General features: G+C 34.6%; 1 protein-coding gene across 9 annotated transcripts in view; it reads right to left on the bottom strand.

Annotated features, from left to right (window-relative positions):
- Positions 1–621: 621 nt before the first annotated feature.
- Positions 622–13,409, bottom strand: part of LOC134848405 (amiloride-sensitive sodium channel subunit alpha-like) — an 85,271-nt gene continuing 72,483 nt past the window's right edge. For all 9 annotated transcript variants that reach the window (XM_063865840.1, XM_063865839.1, XM_063865841.1 and 6 more), the window contains 3 exons: positions 3,737–3,879; positions 2,726–3,499; positions 622–1,577 (listed from right to left, as the gene is read on the bottom strand). In XM_063865840.1, the coding sequence (XP_063721910.1) occupies positions 672–1,577; positions 2,726–3,499; positions 3,737–3,879 (1,823 nt within the window). In that variant the 3' untranslated portion in view covers positions 622–671. The remainder of the gene's footprint in view (positions 1,578–2,725; positions 3,500–3,736; positions 3,880–13,409) is intronic.

A 13,409-nucleotide genomic window follows, 5' to 3' on the forward strand; every position in this document is an offset into this window, starting at 1 on the left:
TTTAATAAAATGAGCATGAAATTGATGTTGCGATTTCTGCAACGACTAAATGTTTGAGCAGATTTTTTGCTCAATTTTCTGTTTGAACTAGTTAATTGCTTAGAATATTTTGATTTAGAAAATTAGTCATTGTTTCAGCTATTTTTCAACTTCCTCGCCCAAAATCTAGCTTGGTTTGTTTTTGCACTCGACTGAATTTGAATTCTCGACCGAGCAATTTTGGTAGCACAAAAGCAGCTTCTCGATTTTGAAAATCAAAACATGTGTAGAGTTCCAGGAATTATGTACACGTCGAGCTCGGCTTCATCAGAGGTTAACAGCGCATTCCTAAGACAAAACCTAAAATTAACCGTACCCATTTCTCGATAAAATGAAAAAGTAAGGCGGTAAAAAAGATAAATCTTGTCAATATCCGTTATCAACTTTTCCTCAAACTAAAATTGTCACAAAAATCCATTAAAGCCCACAGCTTTTTACTAAATGAAAAACTTATCTTCAAATGCCAACTTAAGTTGAAGCAAAAAGAAGATAAAGAAAGAACTTTTAATTTTTTTTAAATCTAAAAAGCCAAAAAATTAAGTACAAATACATTAATTTCTAATTCAATATATTTTTGTTGAATATAAACTATATAAATGAATATATACAGCTAGATGGAAACTCAAACATATTCAAATGAAATTAGTGAACAGTTTGTTTGATGTTTTTCCGACCCTGAGGAACCGTTGAGGGTCGTCGCTTAAACTCTCGGAAACAGTCGATCGGTCTTGGGGCGCGGATGATTCATGAAGCGCGTTATTATTAACCAATAACTGATCACCATCAACTATATTATTGTAATTTGGAGGTGCATTTCCTAAAAATTTGTGGTTCCAAGAATTCGAATCATATTTCGGAATGTTCACGCTTTCGTGCCAGCTCGGAGGCGGTTGTGTCTCGTTTTTTGGTCGGAATTTTCTGCTCGGTACTTTAAAAGGACTCTCATTTTCGCAGTTATTAACTTGAATAAACCCGCAGTTATTTGTCGGTTTCAAAAAAGGGGAGCAGCGATCCGACTCAAAGTCATTACTCGCAAGATTTGCGAAACCCTTTTGTTTCGGCGGGATGTTCGGATTTGTGCCCAAATCGTTCCTAGAAACGTATCCCAAAACATTACCCATTGGGCTTAGCTCGGCGTTGTAGTTTTTTGAATTCGCGTACGAAGATGATTCGCATTTTTTTGAATCGTTCACAGAAACTTTGTTCCACCACCAGTGGACCATGTAAAATGCAACTTCAAACGCCTCGACTAGAGAAATAATACTGAGACCAACCCATAGTCCCAAACAACCTCCAATTCCGCTGAGAAAAGTCTCAATCGACAGCTGTTTTTCTTCGTAAATTTCCTCCAGCGAGAGATCGTCGAAATAGATCTCGAGTTTGACGAAGTTCTCGCGAACCTCTTTGAGTCCTTGGAGGCCTGCGTATGTCGAGAACTTGTATTCCACGAGGTTGTTTCGGATATCGGAAGTGAACTCTTTGATCTTTCGACCTGTTTCGCGGTACAGCATACGCACAAAATGCCACAAATAAGACATCTGAAACATTCTTAGCTTCTTAAATATTTTTTTAAACAAGTTTTTGGATCAACTCTAATCTGTTATTAATAATGCAATTACTTTAGTTAGTACTGCATGAAAAATATTCGTTCAAAATTAAATATTCGTTTTTAATTGCAGGAAATTAAGTTCCAATTTATTATCGTCTCCCTAAAAAGGGGGCTGTTAACTTGGTTGTTCATCAGATTTTTCGGCTCATCAGACTCGTTAGAATGGTGCATATATTCAAAACAGTCCCATAAAAAACAGTCCCATACAAAACAGTCCCGTATAAAAGAGTCCGAAACATCAAAAAAAGGTTCTAAAAAACAGTCCCATACAAAACAGTTTAAAACCATTTGAATTTCTTGACTTTGATCTTTTGGCGCCGACAGAATTGATCTGCGCTTTGAAAACTCAAACATGGTTTACAGACTCATCGGAATTAATCTTTTTTGGTACATCCTCTTTTGCTACTGCATCTAAGATTGGGTTTAGATACAGTACTTATCAAGGTTATTGCGTGAAATCGTAGGATGGAGTATTTTTATTTGATTTATTTGGGACAGGAAGGATGGAAGGTATGGGAGAGGATATTAACTTGATCCCAATTCTGGAATATATTTTTTGACTTAATTTTATTTTATTGTGAGACCTATATGAGCAATTTCATTGTTACACTAACCCCCCCCCCCCCCCCCCGAAAAAAAAGCCAAATTTGAGCAGTAAAATCAACATGCAAAATGTTAAAACATGATTGACTGACTGAAAAAGATTTTTTTTTGGGGGGGGGGGGGGGAGAGATTTTCTAGCTATCTGATCAAGTTTCTATAAAACGCTCCGAAATATATCCTATCAAAAATCTACCAAATATACAAATAACTTCAGTTAAGGCACCAATTGAATTCTTGAATTCTAAAAGCGCTGTCAAGTTTTAAAAACTCGAATTGCACAAAACAGTTTCCAAATTCTCATTGTAAAACGATCAAATGAGAAGTTTTCAACGTTTTAAAGCTGGGAGAACAAAAAATTATTGTAATTATTTACTATTGTTCTAGATGTGGATATATGTTCTTACTAGATACCTTTGGGACAGTAAAGAGTTATTGTTACAGAGTTCCCAAGAAAGTACGGAGTGCAAAACTAACCTCGGGCCATTTAGCCGAAGAGAGAGTCGTCTGATACTTGTACTCTTCGCATGGTACTTTACAGTTGCACTGCAGTTTACCTGTGCTGTAATCAACTAACGCCTCTTCTTGGCAAATCTTCTGCGTCACATTTATAATTGTACAAAAATCTTCATCTCTTGTGTTATTTTTAGCCAATATCAACGAACTCAAACATCCACACTTGTTGAAAATGTACTCGGCGAAACAGTATTTATTACACGACTTGGTCGAATAATCGAACTCCAAAGCCGAATCGCTTTTTACTGACTCGGGCCAGACGTTCTCGGTACAGTCACCGTATGGAGAACCGAGACGAGTGAATTTCTTCTCGTGGATCCGAATTGATGTTGCGGTGCCTGGCGATACTGAGAGTCCGTCGTCTTCGGGAAACGGTTTGATGTTTCGCGAGTGGATCGAGACCCGAACTCCAGAAGCCGGTGATAGTAGCCCGACGTAGTCATCTTGGTCGACAAAAAGCGCGAGTTTCAAACCATATTGGGAACCCTCGCGAACTGTGGTTTTGGCGGGTTTTTTGATGTGATTGAAAGTAAAACAGTTTCCGTACACGTCATTTTGCCACGTATAAAAGTCTTCAACATCGCAAACAAGAGAATCGAACGAGCACTGAGTAATGAAGTCTTCAATTTGTTGGCCGTTATTCCGGACGTTTTCGGGTCCGGTTATTCCGGCCGCCTGTAAATCGGAATAGTCTTCCCGACTTCCTTTTTTGTAAGCTTCGAACCAGGGTCGCGCCTAAAAACGTCAGCCTAGTAAATTTCATATTTGTTGTTCCGATCAATTAAAATGTGAGATATTTTGTATTCGGATGTCTTTTAGTTTTTTTTCTTTTGTTTTCCACGCAAAATCAGGTGCCACAAAGAATCATCAGCATGGGTCGAATTTTAAATCATATTAAAACCCTTTCAGAAAGTTAACGACATTTTACCTGGAAAAAAACAACAAACAGAAAGAAATGGTTTGGATTTTTACGTCTTCTTTCTGGCGGAGTCCGTCGCAGTTCGCCTCATCGGAGCCGTCGGGACAGTCCACCACGCCATTGCACCTCAATTTACCATGCACGCAGTAGCCGCTTGCATTTGCACACTCAAACCGAAGGTCATCCAAGGTCTCACCTGAAACAAGAAGCCTCGCATCTATTGTTACGGTGTTCAGAAACGATTCATTTGGGTCACCCATCAACCGAAGCTACAAAGAGTTTATGATGGTCTAAAAAAGCTCTTTATCTGATAGAAACTAGTTTCAAAGCGTTGACACACGAAAATATAGTGCAGAAAACCCATAAAAGCAATAGCTAAAAAATGCTATGAAGACTTTGCAAGAACTAAATAAAATTAGTCCATTAAACTGGAAATGATTGTGACCCTTTATTTAATGACATGAAAACTTTCTGCGAAATGAGCCACAAATCTTAAAATCAAAATAGTTTTTTCATTGTACTTAGCTGACTCTGGGTTTTTAAAGGCGTTTTTAGGCACAAGATTAAACAGTTTTAGGCACTAGAAACTCAAAACTAAAAAAGATAAGTGTTTAAAAAATATGGTACAGAAAATCAACTCAGGTTTCTGAAAATTGACAATAATAAAAGACTGCTTTAACAAATCAAAGACTCCAATTTGAAAATCGATTTTTTGAAGGAAATTAACTGTTTTCTTTTGCCAGCTAAAACATTTGGCTCCCACTAGTGAAAAAACTTGAAATTTTTATACCCGCAGTTTTCATTTAATCCGAATAAAATTTGTTAAATTTACATTATGGTATCAAAATTTGGATATCAAAAGTGAAAATCAAAAAAGCAAAATTGGTAACAAAATCATTTTGAACAGATTTGATGTACAATCTGTAACTAAGCAGAAGACTGTTGCTATCTAACTATTTTCTGGTATAATTGAATACGCCACAAATTCGAATAATTTTTGCCAAAAATTCACTATAGCTTTTAAAAGCAAAGTTTAAATCAATGACAATTCAAATAACGTTATAGAAGCTACATTTTTCGGACCTTCTTTTCAAACAATTTTCTTTTTCTTTAATTTATATCAGCCAGATTTTTCTCTGTATTAGAGTAAATTTAATACTGCATAAGTCACGGTGAACCAAATTAAATGACGAAAGTACAAAATTTTCAGCTGTACTTCCAGACGTCAAAATTCAATTATAATCTGTCAAAATTGTCGTCTCTAAATCGAAATTTTTTTCTTGGAAAATCTCTTCAATTAATGTAATTTAAACTACTCCATAGAAAACAAAATGCAATCCGAATATTCAAGGTTTCACCCTGATACAAGCAGTCTTGATGTTGTTTGTCATCAACTCTAAATCTGCAAGAATATGATTATGATCACTAAGAACAGATGTCACAAAAAAGCTAGTCAACATTATCACACTGCGAAAAAATTCAAGTCATATTATTTCACATTGCAGAAAATGCTAGTCGTAGAGTTATTAGACAGTTTTTTGGTGGTGCCAAAGGCTAGTTTCACAAAAATGAATTGTATTGATTGCGTTTTTGTCAACACGGGTTTGTTTGAAAAAAAAAGTAATTTTGTTGATGCAAGTCAGGCAGATATTAACAACGCTTATTTTTGATTTCATGTTTTGACTAATAAGGTTAAAGATTAGGAACAATTGTTTCAGCCAGTTAGTTAAAGTTATTTTAGATGCCAGCCAATATTTGGTTAGTGTTCGCATAAGGAGAAAATGCTAGCCACACAATTTCACGCAAAGTAAAAAATAAAAAATGCAGCCAATAATTTCACGCTGCAAAAAATGCTAGTCGTAGAACTATCAGACAATTTTTTTTGGACGTGTCAAAAACTTGTTTTACAAGCATGAAACTGTATTACTTGCGTTTTTTGTCAACCGGAGAATTTATGGAAAAAAAACGAATTTGGTTCATGTAAGTTTGGCAGATACTAATAACGCTTACCCTTGATTTAAAGTTTTGATTAATAGGGTTACTAGTTTAGCATAATTATCTCAGCCAATTAATTAAACTTGTGTTTTATGCTAGAAATCGTGATTTGTGAAATTTTCCGCGTTTTTAAGCTATTTTCCGAAAAAAAAGTCAAAAAAATGATCCAAACCAAAAAAATTACCAAAGTTAACATGTGACAAGGAAAAACCATTTAAACATCTTTTTTAATTAGTTATGTAGTTGGAGCAGAAATCTAGTAAGCTTAAACCTCGCCAACGAATTTTTTCGACTGAGCCAGGCTTAAGTAATCAGTGCTTATTGATTGTATGGTTTACTTCATGAAATTTCAATCGGCTATCAATAGTATCAGTAGATTCGATGTTCTCGCGTCATGTAGTTTTATCACATTGACCGGCCAGACTTTATTACTTTGTTGTCAGGGAGCTTACAACTGCGGTATCTACCTAACAATCTCACTCCTTGTGGAATCTTTTAAAAAATTGCAACCCCTATAAATAAAAGCAATAAATTAGGACTAAAGCGTTTTTTTTACAATTTGGATTTTGCAGCTTTCTGATTGGTCAAAATTTGTTTAACTTAATCAAGTTGACAATTGTTTTCTTTCGTCCTAAGTAGATCCCAACAGCAATAAAGCTCTCGAACAGTCAGTTTTGATTTCAATTTTGAAGATCCAGACAACCCTGAGACATGCAAGCTTTTGTAAGCTATATTTTTCCAAATTGAGCCAGTCGCTTGTTTTATTTATTTTTTTTCTGTCCCATTTTTTTTTTTGCTAATGGTTACAATATTGATAGAGAAAATGTTGTGAGATCGAAAGAGTCAGGGCGCTATAAATCGACGGGTTTCTATCTATTTTGATGTTTGCACAGGTTCCTTAATATAACGATTATGATTTATTTACAAACGAATCTTCTGAGATCGACCTGAATCCGAATGATATCCAGAGTGACTAGTGTAACCATGTATGCCGAACAGCTTACAATTGAAGAAATAAAAAAAACTATTTCCAAACAATTTGAACAATTGACGTAAGAAAATCAAAAAACATTTATTCACAGGACTGCTTTGCTCAGGTTCTTGAGAGGACAAATAAATACACAATATGATGCTACAGTTTAATTTGTTTACAAGACGGTTCAAGCACTTCAAATCAAAGTTAATTGGTTGCTTCAAAGCTATCAAAATAGAAAAAAGAAGTGTTTCCTGTTTGTTTTATTTTGTAATCTTGTGCTTTGGTCAGTTTGAGATACACTTTGCTAACATCTGTTGATAGGACATAACTAAAGTTCACATTCACATGACCAGAAAATGAAGCTGCTTTGATAAAATTGTAAGGGTGAAAAAAAAACATTTTTTCTAGGATCATCCTGAAATACCCTAAGTTTTTACCCATTGAAATCACTTCATCAAATAAACTGCACCATTCAGGACACCATGTTTTTGGGTTTTATTTTTTTACGAAGCATGAAGGCTTTATTTCAAATAAAAAATAGCAAATACCTTTTACTTATTAAAAAAAATCTTTTTTTTTTCAATCTAATAATCTGTTGTAAATGCAAAGCTAAGATTTCAGTGTGTAAGTGCGGGACAGATTTTCCAGACCAGCTTTTTTTTGGCTTCAGTAAAAAAAAATTCGAAACATTTCAATTCCATGATACGGAAAAAGAGCCTAACATGTTAATTTTTAATAACTTCGGTCGAGATTTGATCCTGGTCGTCTGGCTTGTGGAACTACAACTTTTACGCTGAACTGTGGACCGAAAAGCATCACACAATCAAAAGTTTCCAAAAAATTAGTACTTTTATTCTTTTTTACCCACTTTTACCAGAAAAAAAAATATTTCTCCTAGGGATTCATTTTTACGGGCAATTTTCAACTATGTCTTTTAGTTTGGGAATTCAATCACAATGAAACAAAAAAAATCGGGTTCGGTAACAGCAATACATTTTGAAAAGATGTGCGAAAGCTGTCAATTTCAGATGAGATAGTTCGCTAGCGTCAGCTGGACTACAATTAGTATCAAATTTATCACAACATTGTGTGGAACAAAAAAAAATTTTCCCCCGAGTTTTCGTCCCGATTTTTGATGAAAAGTTGGATTATTTCTGCTAGGGCGGTTTCTCCTCAGACAAACTTCGACTTTTTAACTAGCAATTTTTTTGTTTTTTTTCATCATTCAAAAAATACTGTTGACCTGAGCTCAATTTTAAAAATATGTTTTGCTGATTATTTTGTAAAGTTATGGGGGTTTTAAAAAAAACAATTTCACCATTTGGGATAGCTAACGCGTGATATATTCTGTGCAAAATGAATTAAAGCATGCTATTTGGTCTATTGGTCTAATTACTGCTTCGCTATCTGGAAAACATATCACCTGGTTTTTTACATACATATGTAAAATTAAATGATTTTCAGTAAAGTTTCATATAAAATAATAAGTAATTTATTTCCCACACAAAAGTTTTGCAAATTGCATCCATTTTATTACGAGGCCAAACTGTGCACTGGATAGGAGCACAATTTTCTGTCTGTTTGTTCCTGGATTCCAGAAACAAGTCTTTAAATTTGTTCCAAAAGGTAAGTGGATTCCACTAACAAAATTTCAGTGGATTCCGCGTACAAATTGCTGTAACGTAAATTTTGTCGGCACATTTGTTTTGTTGCGGACTCCGCAACAAGCCAATTTAGCTAGTTGTTCTGGATTCCGCAACTGTAAGTGGATTCAACAAAATGTAAGTGGAATCCGCAAACAAAATGCGGATTCCACTTACAATTTGAGGATTCCACTTACAATTTGCGGATTCCACTTACAATTTGCGGATTCCGCCAACAGTTGCGGATTCCGCAACAGCTCAATTTAACTATACACATGACTTATAATTTTATGTGGATTCCACAAACTGTTCTGGATTCCGCATATACGGTCGCGGACTCCGCAAATTCGCCTGTTTTTGGAGCAATTTTGAGCGGTATATTGTTTTAGGTATTTGTTTCTGGAATCGAAAACAGCATAAAACATCAAAGAAAAGTAGCAATGTTGCGAATTCTGCGACAAATATGATTTTGGCCTGTTGCGGATTCCGCTTACAATGCAGAGAATGCACAGTTTGGCCTCGTAATGTTGTTTAAAACGAAACACTGCACAATAGACCTTGAAATGCAGTCGGAACCTTCTAATCATTGCTTTGATATGAACATAATTGTTATTTTTAGAAATCGAATTTCAAAAAAATGGCTCCAAAAAAGTTCATTCATTTCGATTATACACCTAACATAGAACATTGAACAAACAGTTCCAGGGTTTAGCACTGCATTGATAGAAATCTTGAAGGAAACTGAGAGTCCTGTAATCCAAGGCCGGTTAAGTTTCGAACCATTTTACTTATATTTTAAGAACTACAGCAAAAAATTACCGGTTAAGCTTCGAAATCATTTTACTCATATGTTTAAAACCTCAGCGAAATTTCATTTCGGCTCCAAAATAGACAATGTGACCGCAAAAGTTTTGAAGCGAGGTGATAATTCAAGTTTCATCTTTGCAGGGAAAACACAGAAAGACCCTGTCTAGAGTGTTAATGCCAAGCATGCTATTTTTGTAGAAAAATAGACTTCGTTTACTTTTTGATTGATAGATCGAAAATTGTTTGAGCAATTTTTTTTCTTTGGGGCAAAGGTGCGCTAGGAAGTTTTGGGTTGTTTTCGCAAAAAAGAAAGTTCGTTGAATTATTAAATTAAACATTAAACTAACTCACTCCAATAGTGTCAATTTGGTGAGTTATATTTATCATAAGGTTGAATTTTCCGTCAGTCGACAAGAAATCAGCTGATTTAGAATTCAAAAAGGCATATCAGAATAGAGCCAGCTGAAAACAATTTCTATCTATGATTTTGCCATCTGTTATCATTTTAACAATGCTTCCGAATACCGATGTGTGATCATCTTTTATTTGGTTGGGTTAATGATTTTTTCTTGGTTCTTGCATTTTGGGTCAGCTTTTTAAATCTTATTTTCTTTAGCTCGTCGCTCTATAATTTCAAAAAACAAAAAGTAACTACCCTAAGCACCACAAAATAACTGACTTTCGATCAAAATCGGCAGGTATTTGACCATGAATGCATTTACCAGCGTGATTTCGAGTCTTAAACTTGACTCGTTGCCTAAGAATCAATCAAGATGAATGCTTTATCGATAGCCCGGAAACTCCTTTTCCTTAAATTCCCCTCAAGTGCTAATTTAATAAGAAGCAGACAAGCTTTTTATTAACTACCGGATCAAAGTAGGGTAATTGATCTCAAGGGATAAGGAAGTAAGTGGGTTAAAAAATTTGAAGTCGAGATGTAAAGAGTCAAAAATCGTGAGGCAAAATGTTCTCGTGTTAAATGAATGACATTCAACGGCTTAATTAATTACTTATAATTTAATCTAATTTCATCTTAAGCACATTTTTAAAAACGAAAACGAAGCACAGAGTTTCTATAGCTTATATGTATCAATTTTTATTTTTAGTTGATCTGCTTTAAATTTTCTTACCGTTTTCTTTGTTGCTCTACTTAATTGAAGCTCTTTTTCGATTTCTGGTGATTTTTCAGGAAAAAGTACTTGAGATTGAATTGGGTAATTACCGCATGTCAAATTTTTTGAGGTTTCGAAGGGAGCGTAAACCGTTAAAAAACGATAAGACTTGCATATAAAAAAAAACGATAAGAAGGATTGTCACAATTGTGTTGTAGCTGAAGGGGAGAGGAATTGAGGATTGAGATGGGGGGGGGGTTTGAAGCTGAGGGTACGGTTAATTCAGAGATTTGCAAATCTGTGAGTTTTAGGAAACAAAATAACCTCATCCGATAAGTTTTCCGAACAGTTTATTTTAGAAAAATCTAAGAGAGATTATTGATCAATTCTTCAAAAAACATCGAGTTTTCAATCCTTCTAAGAACACAAAAACTCAAAAATTGCATCAGAAAAGTTTTTTCAATCACTTCGAAATGATTTGCAATATGAAACATAGTGAAATTAAAAAACTTGCTGCAAAAAATCAAAGAGACTAAATTAATAGGAAATCATGAGCCAAGCGAATTATTATTGTTCCGACTTTCGATACGAAAGTAACGGAATATTTGTGCTCGGGGTGCGTTTTTTTTTCTTCAGACAAATTTCGACTTTTTAACTAGCCATTTTTGACGGAATTTTTTTTAATCATTCAAAAGGTATTGTTGTCCTGAGCTTAAATTTGAAAAGATATTTCACCTGTGATCATTTTTCGTAAAGTTATGAGGGTTTAAAGATTGCCATTTTAACCAATTTGGGACAATTAACGAGCGATATAATTCGCGCTATTAACGCGTAAGCGGAGATTTAATCCGTCCTATAAATCGTTCCAAATTGATTGAACGAAGCTTATTTGCCATAATTGATTTGTGTCCAAGGAACAAAATCTCTCTTTTTGTACTTTATATGGCGTGTGGGGAGATGATTTTCATTAAAAATTTCAAATTTTAGAAGAAAAAAAATTTCATTTTATTTTATTTCATTTAATCTTTTTATGTTATTACTGCTGCTCCATAAACCCTATTAGGCAGTCGGAACATTCAGGGCTTCGCCCCGATACGAGCAGTCTTGTTATCTTTACTTACAGTATTTAGTTTTCTCCATATATTTTTAATCTCATTGCACTTTCTTAAAACTCGGCTAAAAGTAACTAGTTAAATTCGATAGTTTTGACAAATCAAAATCGTCAACATTGTAACCGGTGGTAATACACTATCTTCTTTTTTAAAATCTTGTTGTCTCTGTTGAACATCGAAGAAAACGGAAAAATCATGCTTGGCGTGGTTTTTCTTATTCAGTCAATTGTTGGCAATTGCAACGATAGTTTTTTTAAAAAAACTGTACCTTATTGAAGATATCGACTCCCTGAATCAAAACGGAAAAAGTTAATTTACCTCCCATTGCTTAATGCAAAGTTCTGGGAGTTTGAAAATAGTCAATTGGGCCATGCTCTGTATTAATTTATGCGCGCTTTGAAGTTCTATTCATTATGCTGAAAGCGTAACGCGATTGTGGTGAATTATCCTGCACAATAAATTTTTTCCAAATTTAATTGAAGCCAGCTAATTGGTCGTATTAAGTTCGTATGACTAATGTTTTCACACTTTATCTTCGATTTTTTTTTCAAAAATAACAGTTTTCTAATATTTTCTTTGCCAAAAACTTTTCGAAACCAATTAAAGGCAAGCGTAACATTCAGGGTTTTGCCCTGATATTCGAGCAGTCTTATTTTTTGCGCTCAAAGACGTCTGAAAACTGACATAGTGTGGCCAATTGCAATGTCCCAGACTGGCTTTTTAATAAAAAGCATTACATTTTAAAATAAGTTTCCCTAACTCGGTCTTACGCTGGAAACATTTTTTTAAAGTTACAGTTTTTGAAAACGTGAGGAATGTATATGCTGTAGAGATTTTTTTCAGCCCAGTTTGTCAAAGAAAATAGGGAATGACAATCATCGATCCTGAACTTATCAGTTTCACAAATGGGTACGGTTTGCAAAATCAGAACATTAATGCAGTTCAAATTCGATTGAATTGACGTATGAATAACAGAATGAATAGGCCAGCACACAGCAATTCATACTCCTAATTGCTGAAAAATATATATAAAGCAAAACAAGACTGCTCGTATATCAGGGCAAAAGACTGAATGTTTCGACTGCCCTTTAATTGATCTCAAAAAAAAATTGGTGAAAAAAATACAATGGAAAACCATAAAATTTGGACAATGTCGAGAATCAAATGTGATAATACTAATACGACCAATTAGCTAGCCTAAATTCAATTTTGAACCATTTTGTTGTGCAAATTAATTAGCCACGATCGCGTTACGTTTTCAGCATTATAAATAGAATCTCCAAAGCGCACATAAATTAATCCCGAGCATGACCAAATTGGCTATTTTCAAACTACCAAAATTTTGCATTAAACGATAGGAAGTAGAAGCTCTTTGTACATTTTGGTTCAGGGATATCTTCAATAGGGTATAACTTTTCTTCTGTAAAAAACTATTAGTTCCATCGCCAAAAATTGACTGAAAAAAAAAACCACACCAAGCATAAATATTCTGTCTTCTTCGAAAGTCGGAACAACAATTACTATTTGATATTGGCTGTCCAAAATTTAAGTTTTGTCAAAGTTTCGATCAGAGTTTTGTGGAAACAATTCAATGGGCAGTCAAACTAATCAAGACTTTGCCCTGTCTTTTTGAGCGGACCAAAGATTTTCTCAAGGGGGCAGATTTTAAAAAAATTCAAATATTTTATCGCCATTTTTTTAGACCGACCAAATTAATTTTTTATGTCAAAATTTTTACAGAAAAAATAGGCATAAAACTTTGACCCAAAATTTGCGTTTTTTAGGCGCGCGCGCTTGGCTCTTGCATATTTTTATACATTAAAGCTTGCATATAATGGCCACCGAAGGAGCTTGTAGTAAATTTTTAGGGTTGATCGACTGGAAGTGGAGGACATACAAATACCAAATTGCCCCCCCCCCTGCACCCTAAACCCGCCCCTGGTCTTGTATTATTTTATAACTGATTTTACTTACATATAGTTATGTAACGTGATGCCAGTTGATAAATCTACCCATTATGGACGCGTGATAAGCTTAAAACAGTCATTAAAACAAGCAAGTTGAACAAAATCTGATAGAAC

The sequence above is a fragment of the Symsagittifera roscoffensis genome, chromosome 6, assembly GCF_963678635.1.
Source record: "Symsagittifera roscoffensis chromosome 6, txSymRosc1.1, whole genome shotgun sequence".
NCBI lineage: Eukaryota > Metazoa > Xenacoelomorpha > Acoela > Convolutidae > Symsagittifera > Symsagittifera roscoffensis.